Source organism: Postia placenta (assembly GCF_002117355.1).
Source record: "Postia placenta MAD-698-R-SB12 unplaced genomic scaffold POSPLAscaffold_13, whole genome shotgun sequence".
NCBI classification, from domain to species: domain Eukaryota; kingdom Fungi; phylum Basidiomycota; class Agaricomycetes; order Polyporales; family Adustoporiaceae; genus Rhodonia; species Rhodonia placenta.
Genome location: NW_020169844.1, coordinates 322,026 through 340,406, shown reverse-complemented (window position 1 = coordinate 340,406; position 18,381 = coordinate 322,026). Strand labels below are relative to the sequence as shown.

General features: G+C 54.4%; 3 protein-coding genes across 3 annotated transcripts; 2 read left to right on the top strand and 1 right to left on the bottom strand.

The window, feature by feature from the left end:
* Nucleotides 1-798: 798 nt before the first annotated feature.
* On the top strand, nt 799-1,702 carry POSPLADRAFT_1035925 (hypothetical protein; the record flags this gene model as incomplete). Its single annotated transcript, XM_024477117.1, has 4 exons — nt 799-924; nt 1,034-1,112; nt 1,176-1,254; nt 1,297-1,702. 4 exons carry the CDS (start codon nt 799-801, stop codon nt 1,700-1,702), a joined length of 690 nt encoding a protein of 229 aa, XP_024335621.1.
* A 323-nt stretch (nt 1,703-2,025) lies between these two features.
* Nucleotides 2,026-3,069, bottom strand: POSPLADRAFT_1049014 (hypothetical protein; the record flags this gene model as incomplete). Its single annotated transcript, XM_024479647.1, has 2 exons — nt 2,026-2,639; nt 2,736-3,069. 2 exons carry the CDS (start codon nt 3,067-3,069, stop codon nt 2,026-2,028), a joined length of 948 nt encoding a protein of 315 aa, XP_024335620.1.
* Nucleotides 3,070-4,171: 1,102 nt separating this feature from the next.
* POSPLADRAFT_1151717 (hypothetical protein) lies at nt 4,172-18,226 on the top strand (the record flags this gene model as incomplete). Its single annotated transcript, XM_024486575.1, has 49 exons — nt 4,172-4,475; nt 4,536-4,874; nt 4,929-5,089; nt 5,143-5,274; nt 5,326-5,379; nt 5,430-5,512; nt 5,574-5,608; nt 5,661-5,758; nt 6,031-6,049; nt 6,105-6,255; nt 6,308-6,365; nt 6,425-6,684; nt 6,747-7,281; nt 7,341-7,374; nt 7,435-7,578; nt 7,631-7,884; nt 7,947-8,366; nt 8,528-8,587; nt 8,945-9,044; nt 9,622-9,797; nt 9,909-10,170; nt 10,227-10,565; nt 10,621-10,781; nt 10,847-10,978; nt 11,030-11,083; nt 11,136-11,218; nt 11,277-11,311; nt 11,361-11,458; nt 11,611-11,673; nt 11,730-11,748; nt 11,801-11,951; nt 12,007-12,064; nt 12,123-12,382; nt 12,436-12,970; nt 13,029-13,062; nt 13,116-13,169; nt 13,311-13,564; nt 13,625-14,059; nt 14,279-14,339; nt 14,392-14,687; nt 14,747-14,805; nt 15,317-15,386; nt 15,891-15,916; nt 16,075-16,454; nt 16,798-16,867; nt 16,923-17,026; nt 17,101-17,350; nt 17,424-18,090; nt 18,149-18,226. The coding sequence occupies 49 exons, from the start codon at nt 4,172-4,174 to the stop codon at nt 18,224-18,226; spliced, it is 8,505 nt and encodes a 2,834-aa protein (XP_024335619.1).
* Nucleotides 18,227-18,381: the final 155 nt, after the last annotated feature.

The following is an 18,381-nucleotide window of genomic DNA, read 5'->3' as shown; positions in this document are numbered from 1 at the left end:
CAGCGCCTGAATTCCCGAGATGTGTATTTCGGTGTACAGGAGGGGGCAAGAGGCGATAAGTCAGGGAGAAAGGTGGTATAAGCCAAATGGGGCAGCGCATAGCCCCTGCACGTGATCAAACGCTCACGGTCCCAATTGCGGCCGCCCCAAATTCGGACGGTACCCTTACCGGCGCCATGGAAAGCGAATTTCGAAGGCGAAATAAAGATGAACCATGAAGACAGAAGGCCTGCGGCGGTGAACTCACGAAAGCAAACAAGTGCAAAGAGGTACACACAAAACGTTGTGCAAATGAAAGGTGCTAGAGCCAGTGGGCAAGATATCCGGCATGGACCTGGACGGCTAACGAAAAGGGTCAGTAAGAGGCAACCTAGAATAATGCTTAGATATCAGTAGTGAATTCACTAATTCCGGTGGTGTAGTCTAAATCATTTTGTCTCGCCATAAGCAGAGGTATTATTTACTGTATCGTAACTACTTACGCCGGGGCTGGCCAAAGTTGGAATGCGTGTGGAGTGATCGGGTCGGCGCTAAGAAGTTCGTGCCCTTACGTATGTTGTTTCCACATGCGAACTCTATGGCGGTTCTATTTGCAAGTTGCCTCGCCCATTGGCTGTTGCGGCACCGCCCCGAACGACACATGGGTTTGCTACAAAATGCTATGTGAGGTGCGGCGCGTGACGTCACCGCCGAGCCCCTCAGCGGGGAGGCTCGATCGAACGTCACTTGTACAAATGCTGCCTGCCGCTGGAAACGAGTCCGCTCCAGCCATCTTCTCTCTTCCCCTCCGTCGCCCATATGCCGCCAGACTTCCTCGTAAGCTCGGGAAAGAAGCTCTTTGAAAAGCATTTACATCAATATTCACCCGCCGACCCGCTGTACGAGACTTACACAGACAAGCGGGGCCGACAGCGGAGAAGGAAGGTGTGCTGTGACCTCGTATGATAATCAAGAAGAGCACCACTGAGGCGAACGAAAATGCTAGAGGGAGCTACCCCCGGGATTGTCTGCGCGCGATGCGAAAATTCTACAGTCTGTGAAAAAGCGTGCGCATTATCTGGACAAGGGGTTCCGTCTCTGCGGCATGCGCTTTGGATGGACGTTCGTTATTGGTGGGTCGCTCTTCGGCTCCTTGAGATTATAGCTTGAGTATATTGTCTAATTTTATTGTATAGGCATGGTCCCAGGAGCCGGAGACATAGCAGATGCTACCCTCAACTACGTTCTCGTAGTTCGCAAGGCACAAGAAGCGAAGTGAGCTTGTCTCTTTCATAACCGTATACATCGAATGCTCAGCTATGTCCTCAGCATTCCTGATTGGCTGCTGCACCGAATGCTCGCCAACAACGCTGTCTCCCTTGTGATCGGCTTCGTTCCACTCGTCGGCGACGTCGTCCTTGCTGTCTTCAAGGCGAACTCGCGCAACGCGGAGCTACTTGAGGAGTTCCTCCGCATACGTGGCGAGGAGGTGCTCAGGCAGCTGGCCGAGCACCAAGCGGCGCAGCAACAGCAACAGCAGGTCGCCTCGAGTGCAAATACGGGCACCATCACGGAGAAGGGAGCGCGGCCAGGCGGCAAGCGCGAGGGCAATGGGTGGTTCGGGTGGAGGAAGAGCAAAGACATGGCTGCGGCGAACCCCCCTCAGGCCCCGCGCCCGCGCGCTTCGAGCGACAGCAGATTTGTGGAAAACATGCAATCGTGATTGCTCTATGTTCCACTGGATGACATGTGCGACTTGTCTTGGATGCTCTGGAGATTGACGAACTCGCCTTCACTGTACGATAGCCAGATAATACACGCGGACGTATTGTTTTTTCTGACCTGGAATTAAGTGACCATTGTCGCGACAGAATGGCTTAGACTGTGATACATGCACAACGATATCAGACTTCTCCGCAAACCTTAAATGGACTCATTCAGGCACTGGCGTTTGATGTCAAGACGGTGTTTTATTTTTTGCATTCGCTTTTATACATATATGTATTATATGGTGTTTTTGTAACGATTGTTTGTTTATGATCGACTCTACGCCTCGAAATAGGACTCAGGCTCGCTTTCTGACGACGGCGAGCCCAAGGGGTCTATGAGGATACCCAGCCCGATTGGCGTGATCAATCCCGCAGGGAGGTGGAACATTGGGATTCCTTCGTCCGAAGGCAACGTTCCAATACGGGGTGCGCCTGGCGTGCGAGGGATCGCCCGCTGCATGGCGAATTCGCGGCGGAGGGGCGCCCCGGGGGTGATGGGGAAATTGCGCTGCGCCAGCTCGCGCGGGCTAACGACGAGCCCAGGCGAGAGCAGGCCAGACATGCGAGGGATGTCGATGCGCGTCGGCGGGCGGCGCAGGCCGGGGAAGGCCTGCTGCGGCGCGGTGGACGAGATCATGATGCCGAGCCCGACGAGCCCGTGCTTGGTCGGTGGCGCGCCGAAGCTGCTCGCGGGCGGGGCATACGAGTGCCGGGGCTGGCGTGGTTTGCGCACCGGGATGGGCGAGTGCTGCGGGGTACCAGTGGGCGAGTCCACAGACCCGGAGGATACGTCCGAGCTGGGGGGCGGCGCATCGCTGCGCCTGCCGTGGAACTGGTAGGATGGGAGGCGCGCAAGCGCGAGCTCGGGTGAGAATGTGGCCGTCTCGAGCTCTGGCAGCGATCACGGAGACGAGGGCACCAACACGAACGTCGAGGATGGGGTGTATGAGAATGCAGTGTGTAAGTTGGACGTGGGACTGAGCTCACCAGTGCTTGCCAGCGCCAATGTGGGCGTGAGGTCGTGCGCTGTTACATTTTTCGCAGCGATAATGCACGACTGGGACGCGAAGAGCTCGGCGGGGAGGCCGAGCCCGATGCCCTTTAGTGTAGGCTTAGTTGTTCCGCGCGCCTGCGCGCGGACCTGGGCATGTGCGAGGCGCGCCTCGAGCTCCGCCCTGGTGGGGCGGTGCGAGGATGGTGAGGCGGCATCTGTCTGCTCGGAAGCTGCGAGGGTGTGCAACTTGGCGACAGAGAAGGTGCGCGAGAGTCGGCCTGGACCAGCCAGGGGGAGGCCGCGCGTAAAGGCAGAAGATGAAGCCATTGTGATATGATGATAATGCAGTGGTAGACGGCAGTAGTTGTGACTTTGCAATTGAGGAATGAAGGCTCATTCGTTAGGGTATTTATGCATTTGGGGCCATCGGATATCCAACAGTGAGCGCAGGAGTGGCAGGCTTGGGTAGGTTGTCTTTGGAATGGATATGCGGACTGGAGGCCATAACATAGCCGTCAAGTGGTGGTCCGCCTGTGCGTAGGACCAGAACCATCCTGGAGGACATATCCGTCTTGTAGAATATCCTCCGAGTCGGGCGTCCCGCGCACGGATATCTGGGTATCTGTGGCCGAATTTGAAATCATATGCCAGACAAGCGCTTAATCAGCTCACGCCGATCTCGTCCCAAAATGGAAGGCTCGCTTTTCGATCTTGACTATGCGTAGACGCGTCATGCCAGATAACTTAGTCAAGCAACCGCGGCGAAACAACTCCTTGCACGGGACTTCGCATCTCATCTATGCAGTCCATGCACATATGAAACGTCTGACTCAGTCTCTGTCCGATAGAGCCTTATAGCATTTCAAAACTCAAGGCTGTATACGCACCTTAGTGAGATTATACTAGGCAGTGGTGCATTTCGGGTATACCTATGACAACATCCAAGAGCGGCCTCGAGGCGATACCATACTGATCACGATAGAAGCTGCCATCGGACTGCCCGGTTGCTCAATGGCGAGACGCAGGAGGAGACGGTACAACGAATGTTCAAGGGCGTCCCGCATAGTTCTTTCCCTTGTAAGAAAGCGTAAGAAGCATCCTACACCGGTGCCGACGGCGACGGAATGTCCGAAGCTTCTACAGATCAATCCCGAGTATCGCCATCGCTGTCGTCACGGATTCCTGAAGAGGGAGGTACGTTTCAGCCCTTCCGAGCGTAGTTGAACGCGCTAACGCGGTGATCGTCAGAAGTATGTTCCTTGCAAACGGGGTCACCCTAATGCCGTGGTGTTGGTGCTGGGTAAGGCGATCTTGAATGCCGACTATGCGCATGATTACAGCATTTTGCCGGTCCTCGACCACTAGCATAAATATGAGACTGCGCAACAAGTAGAGCAAGCATTGTCCCGGCTCCTGTCGATATCTCGTCATGTCCGCCCTAGCTCGTCCCCACCTCCCTCCGGTCCCTCGTATCCATGGAAAACCAGGTGGCACCTTCAAAATGCCTCCACTGGATGGCTCCCTGGCTCTCCCTGAGCTGTACGAGTGGCACGCGGAGCACAGTCCTGACCATCCTCTGTTCGTCTTCGCAAGGGAAGATGGCAGCGTTCGCAAACTCTGCTGGCCCGAGGTCTTGAGAGCGGTCTACACCGGTGTCAAGATCATCAGAGACCGTGCGCACTGGCAGCCTGGTATGACCAAAGCGCCGGTTGTGGCTATCTTGTCCAACTCAGGTGAGAGTTTCGTATACGAGATTCAAACGTTGCTGAAGCGCAACATCGAACGTTGAACAGACTCTGTTCCGTATGCGACGACGACAATGGCTATCATGCGGGCCAACTGCACTGCGTTCTTGATCTCTTCGCGCAACTCTCCTGCGGCAGTGGCACATCTGCTCGATAAAGTCGGTGCTAAGCATCTGCTGGTCGGAGATGAGCCCTCCATGCACGGTCTCTGCAAAGAATCACTGGATCTCCTGAAGACGCAGTATTCTGAGGCGACTGTGCCCGAGACGTCCTCGATGCTTGGCTTCGAGGAGCTCTATCTGCCTGTCTCCCAGAGTCCGTCCCGCGAAGACGTTCCGTACGAATACAAGGGTGCCGAGGAGCCTGTTGTGATTTTGCACTCGTCTGGTTCGTAGATGGGTCGATTACTCAGAGCAGTGTTGTCTCACGTACGTATCCCAGGGTCTACGGCCTTCCCGAAGCCCATCGTGATGACAAACCGCCGTCTTAACGAGCACATCCTCTCGCCATGCTTCAGCGAGGTCGACCTGGCAGGGCGCATCATCTCCATGCACACCCTCCCCATGTTTCACGTTATGGGCATGCTGATGACGACCTGGGCTGTGCGTAGTTTTGAGGTGCATGTGTTTCATTCCATGAACTGACCTCTCTGCAGGTCTCGACTGGTTTGATTCCTGGCCTGCCCGCGCCAAAGCATCCCCCGGCCATCTTGACGCCGGACTTGGTTTTGGACCAGGCGAAGGCGACCGGTAGTGACATCCTGGTCACTGTCCCCGCTATAGTGGAGGTATGGCCCGGTTTGCTCGTACAATTCAAATTTGTAACAATATTTATCCAGGCCTGGTCCAAAACACCCGCTAATGTCAAGTACCTTGCTACCCGTCAAGGAATAGTAAGTTACCACTGACACATGCTGATGCAATCGCTTACATTTAAACAAAGGTTTACGGAGGAGGTCCACTCAACAAGGAAATCGGTGACGAGCTCGTTTCTAAAGGGGTAACCCTGGTCAACTTGTATGGCTCGTGAGTATCGGTACCATCTACTTCTCATGCGCTCAGCGTTGTAACCGTGACGGCGTTGCAGAACGGAGACCGGCGCTCAATGTATCTTCATGCCTGGTATGCGTCGACGCTCCCTGCCTTCGCTTTACTATACTAACCTAGTTCCCAGCTCACGTCGGCGACGAATGGGAATATCTCCGGCTCCCAGGGAACGTAACCACCCACATGGCCCCAATGGGCGAAGGGACGTATGAACTCATCGTAATAGTGAGTAGCCATTCTAAGTATGGGTCAGCCGGCAGGATCCATTTACACACGCGCCTTTAGGCGAATGACTTCGGATGTCCGAGCTTACTGAACACCAAGTTCGATGGGAAAGATGCCTATGCTACTTCCGATCTTTTCTTAGAGCATCCGACGAAGAAGGGGCATTGGAAGGTCATCGGTCGCACTGACGATCAGATCATGCACAGCACGGGAGAGAAGGCAAGCCCCTTTCCTTGTCATGCATGGTGGATTCTTTTGACCATACATTACAGACAAACCCGGGACCTCTTGGTATGCGCAAGTAGAATATCCGCATACATCTGTTTGACTCATGCACTCCCTTCAGAGGCCATTATGAATCTAGATCCGCACGTCGCCGCATCGGTCATGTTTGGCCGTGGGAGGTTCCAAGCTGGTATCTTGATCGAGCCGAAGCTGCAGTATCGCTTCGATCCGTCGGATGAAGCGAAGCTGATAGACTTCAGGAACAAGATATGGTAGGGGTCTGGCAGACTGTAGCGAGATTCAACCGCTGACGAATGGTCACAGGCCGACGGTGGAGAAGATGAACGAGTATGCGCCTCAACACTCGAGATTGTTCAAGGAGGTCAGCGCATAGCCACGTAATACCTTACTGTTGCAATGGCGCTAATGCTCTGGGCACAGATGATCTTGGTTGCTTCACCGTCAAAGCCTTTCTTGTACACCGCGAAGAGCACTGTGCGCCGCGGAGCTGTGATCAAGGAATACGAAACTGAGATCAACGCACTCTACGACACCGTCGATGCGAGCGCACAATCCTCCATACCGCCTCCGACCGAGTGGACACTGCCAACCACTACCGAATACGTTCGCACGGTCGTCCACAAAGTGATGACGCATGCGGTGACCGACAATGACGACATATTCCAGCACGGCTGCGACAGGTACGCTAATGTTATGCCCAGGAGAGCGAGCTCTGCTCATGACTGGTCGTATGATATTTTAGCCTGCAGGCTACGTACATCCGCAACACCATCCTCCGCGCCTTCCGTGACACAACAAAAGTGGATACACACAAGATTGTCGGCAGCTTCGTCTACGATCATCCGACCGTCTCTAGTCTGGCTGCATTCGTCTCCTCCGTCGCCCAAGGAACGCATGACTCGGCAACTGCTGGGCTCACCGCGTCTGCTCGCATTCTGGCCATGCAAGCCATGCTGGCTAAATATTCCGCTGACTTCCCGGCTCGGCCTCGAACACTGCTTCCATCACAGCCTGAGCAAGATGCAGTCTTCGTGACAGGGACAACGGGCAGTATAGGGTGCCATATACTTGCTTTTCTCGTGGCCGACCCGAAGGTCGGGCGGGTGTATGCATTCAACAGGCCAGCCAAGACGCAGACGCATCTGCGCGAGAGACAGAAGGCGGCCTTGGTCGAGCGTGGACTCGACGCAAGCATAGCGGATTCGGAGAAAGTAGTGCTTCTGGAGGGAAGCCTGACAGCGGAGAATTGGGGCGTTGGAAAGAACGCGTACGAAGAGGTGTGTGTCTTCGATGTCGGGGTTGATTATCCTGAGCACTGATAAGTATGCATGGGCAGTTGCACAAATCTGTCACGCATATCATCCACAACGGTAGATGTTCAGCAATATTGAGCTATCGCATCGGCTAATTGTTCTGTATTCTGTGTCCAGCGTGGCGTGTCGACTTCGTGATCAAACTGGAGTCGTTTGAGGATAGCATCGCAGGCGTGCGGCGTTTGGTAGACTTCGCTCTGACGTCTCCGTTGCCCCAACCGCCACGGGTGCTATTCGAAAGTTCCATTGGCGTGTTCCAAAGTTGGTCTTTGACACTGCATACTATACTTTAAATATTGACTTTTTCCCCAAGACTCACCCTGCGATGTGATATTCGCAGAGGGACCACTGGAGCCTGATCTTGCGATTGGCACAGGCTATGCAGAGTCGAAGTGGGTCTCCGAGCAGACTCTATACGCAGCAGCATCGAAGACTTCTCTCGACACTCTGGTTGTCCGTGTCGGTCAGGTTTGCGGCGGCCTCGATGGCTTGTGGAACACGCACGAGTGGTTCCCTACTCTCGTGCAAAGCGCAACAAAGTTGGGATGTTTCCCGGACGACGATAAGGTGCGATTGAGCTGTTTTGCTTCGCTATCCATGACAGCTGACTGGTCGGCCCGATATGGTAGGACGTGAACTGGATCCCGCTCGAAATTACTGCAGGAGCGATTGCCGACTTCCGTAACGCTTCGAATCCAACACACACCGTGCACCTCGTGCATCCTCGCCCAGTCTCATGGCATTCTCTCGCGACCGTCGTCTCGTCCGAACTTGGCGTGCCGCTCGTACCTTACGCGGAGTGGCTAGCTAAGCTGGTACATACCGCCCAGACATACGAGCAGAATGGACATGCAGACCCTGAGATTGTGCGCGGCCTGCGCGCCCTACAACTTCTCGGGTTCTTCCAGGCCTTGGCTGAGAAATCGAGCACTGCACGGATGTCTATGGGTTTGCCAGACCTTGAAGTCAAGCAGGCTATAGCAGGGTCGCCGACGCTAGGAGCCCCTGACCTTCGTCAGCTTGGAGGGGCGGACGTCAAGAGGTGGTTGGTGTACTGGAGAAGAGTCGAGCTGTTCTGAGACATTCCCAGTCACGGCTACGCTATATCCATCCTCATAGACTCGATGGGGACTGCTGCATACATATGCCCAGCCTTTCCGGCAACAGGGCTAGAATACACATAGACGTATCGTACTTCATCCAATTATAGTTATTCGGCAGTGAGTTTGTCGACAGGCACAACTATCTGTTGGGTGTAGGGCGCAGCCAGGTATGACCTGCAGTCCCAGCAGTCAGGTGGAGCCCACGCAAAATGAATTTGAATTTTCCGTACTGTCTTTGACCGACCCAAACTGAGGATGAATGTTTGTCTCGTGCCCAACCGATTCTATCCCGCATCCCATCACCGCGGATTAACCGTCTGGGGTATTTCGATAGGCGTACCCTCCATCCCACTTAGCGCCCGCATGTAACGGTCACATTGATCCTATCTTTGATCGCCTTCCAAGCGGCATTAGGTACGCTGAAGTTGTAACTCGTTCAAGAGCGCACCAATTCTCGTCATTTAAATTTTGACTGGCTCTTAATTCCTATGTTTCTGCGTGTAAATTTTGGGAAATGCTGACAGTTCCACGACACTGTCGTGGTGGCGAGCAAGATCAAACGTGCGCCATTCAAGCGCCCAGTAGTCATGCAGCAAATGACTGTATTGGGCACTATCCTCTGTGGTATGCAAATCAAATTACTTGTGCTAGGCACTGCGAATGAAGCGAAATTCTTCGGTCCCTGACTCAAGACAAATATGGAGTCCAATGCAGTTGCGGTTACGCCGCATTGGTCATAGAAATGAATGTGTCGCGACCCATTCCCTGTACAGTGGGTGCGTACTACGTGACTGTCGGCTTGGGGGGTCTTCCGACCACTCTGACAGGGCACATCAAACCCACTGCTACACCATCGTGTCTCATGATCTTGCGGCGAGTCGCTGGGAGAAGACTTTCCCGGGAAGTCGCTGTTAATCCGCTGTTGAGCGCAGTTACATATTGCTAATTGCTACTTCAACATTTTTGGCAATATATTGGTGTCTATAGCGCTATCATAAGACTTCCAAATCAGGAGGAGCACAATGACGGTCTAATTCAGTCCTCATGCTCCCCAAAGAACACATTCAAGCTGAGGTTGTCCCTCCGCCGCTTCCCAACGCGTATAGTTTGGTCATGCAAATGGCAGCATAATGACATCTGTTTTGCGGTGAGCAGTCCCATTTGAATAATAAATGCTCCAAATTATCGAAGCTGTCATCAGACATGGAAGATACTTCAAGGACAGATGATTACAGACGTCTTTACTTCCCCTTGGGTTGTGCCAAATGGTGGTATCCACCGGCAGCATGCAGTTTCGGATACTCGACACCTCTTGCTGCTCCTAACGGCACGTTTCACAAACATGATAGAAACAATACATTTCAGGCGCATGATGAAGTGAGGCCATATAAGATATCCCGCCAGTTGCTTTCCCCTACCCGTATTCTTCTACCTGAAGGTTCTGAGATGTCAACGCCCTCTAGGTTTCTTCACGCTTCCATCTCTCAGATTCATGGACAGTCGTCCACTACGTTCCGACCACCCCCGCTCGATGGTTTGCTGCTCATACCAGAGCTCTGGGAATGGCATGCGCGGTACTCTCCAGATCATCCGCTTTTCGTTTTTGCAGATGAGGGTGGCATTATCCGTCGACTATGCTGGCCCGAGGTGGTGCGAGCCATCCACACCGGTGCTAAGATTATCAGAAATCGCACGAATTGGAAGGCCGGCACAGCTGAATCTCCTACTGTGGCTATTCTGGCAAACTCAGGTGATATCCGTCTCTGTGAACTACACAATTGCCATTGATACTGCGGCCCTATTCAGACTCAATCTCATACGCGACAACCCTAATGGCTATTATTCGCGCTGGGTACACAGGCTTCCTCATTTCTACGCGTAATTCTCCTGCGGCGATCGCACATCTGCTGAACATTGTCGGAGTCCAACATCTCCTTATCGGACGTGAACCGTTGGTCTGCGAGCTTACCACCAAGTCGTTGAATATACTACGGGCGAGATATCCATGCGCGCACGTTCCTGAGACGTCACTCGCGCTGATTTTCGAAGAGCTCTATCTGCCCAACTCAGAAACCGTTTCTGCTGATGATGTGCCCTACGAGCGTCAAAAACTCGAAGACCCTATCATTATTTTACACACGTCCGGTTTGCGCCTTTGATTTGATTTGCCTATGACCGTAACCGAATGCTTATGTCCCAGGTTCAACGGCATTTCCGAAACCGATTACGCTCACACATCGTCGCGCCATTGAGATCATCATTACACCATGCTTCGGTGAGCGTGATCTTGCAGGTATTGTAGTCTCAATGCACGTCCTGCCCATGTTCCATATCATGGGCATGCTCTTTACAATGTCGGCTGTATGTACAGTATTATTCATGTCCATCAGATATGATATCCAGCGCTAACAGTCAGTGAAAAATAGGTTTCGTGTGGCTTCATTGTCAGTATGTTTGCACCGAGGTCGCCTGCGCCAGTACCCACATCGGACAACATCGTCGATAGTTTTAAGGCAACACAGTGTGATCTCATATTTACTGTCCCCTCTATGATTGAGGTACGTACAGAGTATGATTTTTCTGAAGTGATTGCTCATTGCTATTGATAGGTTTGGTCACATAATCCAGACTATATCAAGCTGTTTGCTACTCGCATGGGAATTGTGAGCCTCTTCGCTGTTGTGAATGTTGTGGATGATGATGGAGCTCGTTCAGGCCTTCGGAGGCGGACCGCTCAATAAAGAGGTTGGTGACTCGCTCACTGCTCGGGGTGTTACCCTGTTCACTTTATATGGCGCGTGCGTGCTTTAACTACCTTTGCGTGCCCATGTGCATCTTTACGAGAATGTCCTTCAGTACCGAGACCGGTGCAGCATGTATGGTGTTTGCTGGTATGCCTTCCTCATACTTTTAATGGGTATACATACAAACCTCTTGCAGCGAATGTCGGTGGTAGCTGGGATTATTTCAGATTCCCACCGCATATGACTGCAAAGATGGTGCCATCGGGCGAAGGAACGTTCGAGCTTGTCATCGTGGTATGTCCCAGTTTTGGATATGCGCGTCGTTAAACACCGACGATGAATCATTGCAGGCGAATGAATACGGATGTCCTAGTGTCGTGAATACCACGATCGACGGGCTGGATGCATATGCTACTTCTGATCTTCTTATCGAGCACCCGACAAAGGCAGGCTACTGGAAGGTTATCGGACGCACCGATGACCAAATCATGCATAGCACTGGAGAAAAGGTAAACATGTACTGATCTCCACTCTTATATATTGTTGTGACGAAATCTTCCTTTAGACGAACCCAGGACCTCTCGGTGCGCACACACATAGACATCGCAGGACTGCAGGCATATTTTTGCTTTATAGAGGGCATCATGAACACGGACCCTCATGTCAGAGCATGCGTCATGTTTGGCCGTGGGCAATTTCAGGTCGGGATCCTGATCGAGCCTCAACCCGGATTCGTACTCGACCCATCAGACGAAGATTCATTGACAAGCTACAGGAATAAGATCTGGTAAAGAACTACATGCATATGGCGATGGCAGTGAATACTGAGGAACCTGAGTCAGGCCAACTGTCGAAAAGATGAACACATATGCGCAGCAGCATTCAAGGCTATTCAAAGAGGTCAGATCATAGCTCTGCTTCGCACGGCAAGAAATGGACGTGAAGTGTTCGCCTATAGATGATCTTAGTCGCGAAACCATCCAAGCCGTTCTTGTACACTTCTAAGAACACTGTCCGCCGGGGCGCTGTCATCAAGGAATATGAAGACGACATAGATGCGCTGTACGACGCGGTTGATTTGAGCGCACAAACCTCCGTGACCTCTCCGCATGAGTGGAGTCTTACCACCGAGATTGACTATGTCCGTCTTGTTGTGCACAAAGTTATAGCACATTCTGTGATGGATGATGACGACATTTTCCAGCACGGATGTGACAGGTGTGTCAATGATCCGCACTAGGGCATGCAATCAACGGCTGAATCAATACCAGCCTGCAGGCCACGTACATTCGCAACATTACTCTCGGTGCCCTCCGTGACACAACAAAGGTGAACACACGCAAGATCAGCGACAGCTTCGTCTACGACCATCCGACCATTTCTAGACTGGCTGCATTTGTCTCTTCCGTCGCCCTGGGAACGCACGACGCAGCGGCAATGGGAGTTAACCCATCTGCTCGCATTCTGGCCATGCGAGCTATGCTTGCCAAATGTTCCGCTGATTTCCCAGCGCGGCCTCACACACTGCTTCCATCACAGCCTAAGCGAGATGCGGTCATCGTGACAGGGACAACGGGCAGTATAGGGTGCCATCTGCTTGCTTTGCTCGTGGCCGACCCAAAGGTCGGGCGAGTGTATGCGTTCAACAGGCCAGCCAAGACGCAGACGCATTTGCGCGAGAGACAGAAGTCGGCCTTGGTCGAACGTGGACTCGACGCAAGCATAGCGGATTCGGAGAAAGTGGTGCTTCTGGAGGGAAGCCTGACAGCGGAGAATTGGGGCGTTGGAAAGAACGCGTACGAAGAGGTGTGTGTCTTCGATGTCGGGGTTGATTACCCTGAGCACTGATAATATTTGTGGACAGTTGCATAGATCAGTCACGCATATCATCCACAATGGTGAATATTGTGCATCTTGGAACCGTGGCGTTGACTAACTGGATTGTGAACAGCATGGCGTGTCGACTTCGTAATCAAACTGGAGTCATTCGAGGATAGCATCGCAGGTGTGCGGCGTTTGGTGGATTTTGCGCTGACATCTCCATTGCCCCAACCACCACGGGTGCTGTTCGAGAGCTCCATTGGCATCTTCCAAAGTTTGTCCATAGTCTTGGCATGTTCCATTCGTATGTTGACCGTTCTCTCAGACTCGCCCTGCGATGTGAAATTCGCAGAAGGGCCGAGTGAGCCCGATCTCGCAGTCGGCACAGGATACGCAGAGTCCAAATGGGTCTCCGAGCAGATCCTCTATGCAGCAGCATACAAGGCTTCTCTCAACGCGCTGGTCGTCCGTGTGGGACAGGTTTGCGGTGGCCTCAATGGCGCGTGGAATGTGCACGAGTGGTTCCCTACCCTCGTGCAGAGCGCACTGGAGCTGGGATGCTTCCCAGACGACGACAAGGTGTGACTATGATTTGACTCTATTGTCCGAGGCAGTTGACCGGTAGACTGGATAATGTAGGGCGTGAACTGGATCCCGCTCGAGGTTGCTGCAGAGGCGATTGCCGACTTCCGCCACGCTGCGAATACAATGCACACCGTACACCTCGTGCACCGTCGCCCGGTCTCGTGGCACTCTCTCGCGACTGTCGTCTCATCTGAGCTTAGCGTCCCACTCGTGGCGTACTCAGCATGGTTGGCTAAGCTGGAACATACGATGCAGACACACGAGCACACCGGGCATGGAATTACTCAGATTGCGAGAAGCCTGCGTGCCCTGCAGCTTCTGCCGTTCTTTCGGGGGATAACTGAGAAATTGGGCGCCACGCGAATGTCAATGGGTCTACCAGACCTTGAGGTCAAGCAGGCTATGGCGGGGTCGCCGACGCTAAGAGCTCCTGACCTTCGTCAGCTTGGAGGGGAGGATGTCGAAAGGTGGTTGGCGTACTGGAGGAAAGTCGGCCTTTTCTGAGATGCATTTCTCGTCGTTCATCTCGCAATGTATAATGTACCAGAAAGCCATGTTCATCTGAGAAGCCACTAACAAGACAGCCGATGTATCATTTGAAGGAATCCAGTGGCTGAGTGAACGACTCTTGGAATGGTCTTCGCAACAAACGAATATTCTTTCGGACCCGTTGATAAAGCTTAAAGGTTGTGAAAGATGAGGCTGCAGTGGCGTCTTCCGGAAGGCACCGAAGGCGTTGCACCGATCTCGGGGGTAGACCTACTCAGTGGTATGTCCGGCTCAGTGTAGCTAATATTGCTGTCACCACGGTTTCAGATAAGATGCGAAGGAGATCCTCTGCACATTGGCGGGCCGAACCCGCTCAACACTCTGCTCATCTGCGCGGAGTATGTCCGCGGCGCGCGGCGGTGAAGACGTGCGAGAATGGTTCGTCGGCTTCGTCCAGAAGTTCGTGGCGCAACGCCGCGGAGCACGGAAGACAAAGGCGAGGCTAGGACTGCCGCCCTTGCGAGTTCTGGGGCTTAGGGCAGAAGCTGGCAACCACAGCAATGGCAGTGCAGCAGCCTCGTGCACATATATGCAAATCGAAGAGAAGCGCACGCTGAACAAAGCGACAGTGGTGTCCACGTCTTTCTCCGGATGCTGCCCCATGAGTTTCTCTCTGCATTGTCACAGGCGGAGGCTAATCTGGGCTATTCATCCGGGCCGCAAGGTAATGATCCGTTCTCGGCACGGTAAGTAAGGGCAAGCTGGCGGTGCGCGGAAGAATATAGGATGATGGCAGGGAAGTCGCAATATCAATGCTGCATGCATAACGATTCGGACCTTTGCGCATGATGATACCACAGACGGACTCAAAGAAGTCCCCTGGGTCTGCTGGGATCTCGAAAGTCACGGAAGCTTACTAATCAGTTGGCGCGCCCCTCAATGTCCGGTGCTGTCAGATCATGACACGTTTTTATATAGTGGCTGAAGCGCTGATATCGAGAGGACGCTCACTGCTTATAGTAACAGAGCGATTGTATCATGTCAGCTTGAGGCGTCCCGGGCGGAAGACCGCCCGTCAAATAGTTCCGCGGGCAAGAAGGATCGCGAAGTTCTGCAAGAATGAAGCAACTTGAGGTGTGGTCGTCAAGGGAAATCGAGTCCGTAGGGGTGGCGAATCTGCTCTCAGAGGATGCTGATTTTGTCATCCAAGTCTACCAAGTGATTGTCGCCGGCCGAGTCATGCTGTACATTGATCAGACACGCGACTTGTGTTCGGTTCCGGCACGTCAACTACCAAGATGAGAGGGGCCAGGACGACGGAGGCAGCGTGGGTTGAGGTCCCACACGGTCAGGCTACATCCGCTCGGTGGGACTCGGAGGTTGTGCTGGCAGAAACCTTCCATAAATTGATATAGGCCAACATGAACAGGGATTGAGGACGATGGATATTTCTAGCCGATTCGTAGTGCAAGTGCATAGTCCTGCGTGATCACTGATTGAAGCTCGGGAGCTGTCTGCTGGAAACCTTGTGAGATGACAGATTGAAGGCAAACGCCCGATCACATAAGCGTGGCCATCAAAGCAGCCAAGTTGGGCAGTTTGTATTGCATCCTCTTCTCTGGAGCGCATACGCCCTTCCGTGCCATACCAGCATGTTTGATATGTACGTAAGTCGAGTCTATGAATACACTGCCACGTTGAATGGAAATATCGCGACCATCTGCACCTCGCTGGTTGGTGCATATATCTGCTCCCCGGTCAGGACTACCCGCGACGCGGCTCAGCATCTGTCTTTGGCCGTATCTATATGCACGGCTATACACCAATATAGCACTTCCAGCATCCCGCTGCAGATAGGTATGAATTTCATTTTCTCTCAGGCGTCCCGAAGAAATCCCTGATCACGATGCATTGACGGGTCATTACATGGAGTAGCGTATAAATTCGCGCCCCGCGCCCGCGCCTGTACTACTGCGCCTGCCAGTGTCCCCCTCATGCCCTCGAGCCGCTCATAGCACGCAACAGAAAGCACAGAAGAGCATGCTCAACTCCCGCCTGCCCCGCGGATCCCAGCCCGACTATGATGGCGAGCTCCCCCGCACCAACGGTTTGCACCAGAACAAGCCTCCCTTCACCCGCCTCACCCGGCGACATTTCAGATTCGCCGTCATCGCGCTCCTCGTGATCGCCGCCGTCCCCCTCGTCCTCCGCCTGCACGCCCCGCTCCGCCGGCGGTTTGCGGGGCCGGCAGAGCCCATGGGCGCGGACGCGCAGGAGGACACTTCTGAGAAGCCGCCGCTCTACGGCGAGTGGCATCAGTACGAGCAGGACATCTCGCGGAGACAGCACTTCCCCCCGAACGCGAAGTACCTCTTCACGTCGACGCACACCCGAGGTATGTGGCGTTTAGTCGTTCGGGCGATGTGTTCTGGAGGTTGTGGCGATGCAGCGCGTGAACGAGTGCGCATTCTCTGACTGCCTTTGTGGGAGGCGTGAGAGAGAATGCCGCGACGTTCGGTCGTCGATCGATCACAGCCGAGGGCGCACATACTATGGCGTGTCATGCTGGGCACACGACCTGATCGTCTCGTGGGAGCGTACCCAGACGCGTCACTGCGGTCTCGCAGGCCGAGCCGTACTTGGCTCCCGGTTCCCCTTGGGGCTTGGGGGCCGCGATCACCAAGGCCGTGTCACCCGCAGTAGCCTATCGTGTACTAATGGATGTATGTCTTATCCAGGCGCGGGATGGGGGAATGCGATGCAAGAGCTGATAATGCACTCGTACCTCGCGTACCGCAGCGGACGAACGTAGGTCTAATTTGGCTCCTTTTGTAGACTGACCCAATACGCGTCTTGGACGCAGATTTACCTGGTACAACTACACTTGGAATGACGACGGCTCCGATTATACGCTCTACAACGGCAAGCCCATACCTTCACGCATCCCCATGTCGGCGCTGCTTGGCGGTGAGTCCGCTTCCCCATTTTGTCTCATCACTCATCTCTGCAGACCTTACCTGACCCCACCCATCATCCATCAGGTCCAATTGTGGGCGAGCCATACCACACGGACCCCACCGCGCCGCAGCCCGCGTCGATATCAGAGCAGTACTACCGCGAGATCTGCCCTGAGAGTGAACGCCGCAAGATCGACAACGGAGACATCGTCGCGCAGCTCGGCGGTGGGTACTCGGCGACGGCGCTGCTCGACAAGTGGGTCGAGGTCATGGCCGAGACGGACGCGCGCTGCGTCGAGATCCCGTACGAGAGTGTTCCGCTTTTCGACTTCTGGTGCGTATCCGCATGTGTTCACATGGCCGCCACCCATGTGCCCTAGCATGCTGACGCACATACACGCCAACAGGATCATGGGCGACGCGGGGCGCCTGCTCAACGCCTGGGACGGGCTCGCCGCATCGCCGGTGCTGCGCGAGTTCCGCTGGTCGCCCCTCGTCGAGCTCGCGTTCGACACGAACCGCGAGACGATCTCGCCGGCCCAGTTCTCCGCGCCGTACCTGACGTCGCTGCCCGCGGACCTGGGGCCGCGCGCGAACCCCAGCGCAACGCGCTACGCGCCGCTGCCCGGGCTGCTCGCGATGCACATCCGCCGCGGGGACTTTGCGGGGCACTGCGAGCACCTCGGGCGGTGGTCGTCGCCGTGGGTGGGGTTCAACTCGTTCGCGGCGCTGCCGGACGTGCTCGACACGGGGCGGCTGCCGAGCGACGAGGCGGCGCGCATCGAGCTGTACCGGACGCACTGCTTCCCGAACATCGCGGAGATCGTCGTGCGGGCGGAGGCGCTGCGCGTGGCGGAGGCGGAGGGCGGGCGCGGGGAGCTGCGCGACGTGTACGTGATGACGAACGGGCCGGTGGAGTGGGTGGCGGAGCTGGAGGCGGCGCTGAAGGAGACGGGGCACTGGCGGCACGTGGCGAGCAGCCGCGATCTGCTGGTGAACCGGGAGCAGAAGTACGTGAAGCAGGCCGTGGACATGCTGATCGGGCAGCGCGCGCAGGTGTTCGTGGGTAATGGGGTGAGTGTCGTTTCTTGCGTCCTAGTGACATGTGCTCATCGAGGTTGGACGGACATAGTGGTCGAGCTTGACAGGGCTGGTCAGCATGCTGCGCATGGGAAATGGGATCAATCCCAAGCAGACACGGATGTTGTGATGCTATTGGTGTGTGCTTATTTATTTCAAGGGGACTCTTGGGTCACTAGGGTATTTTACACCATGCTGTTGAAAAATATTGTACGCACGTCATGATTCCACCTTACAATTACACCAATGTGATAGGTACGCGGGCACCGAATTCAACCTCAATAT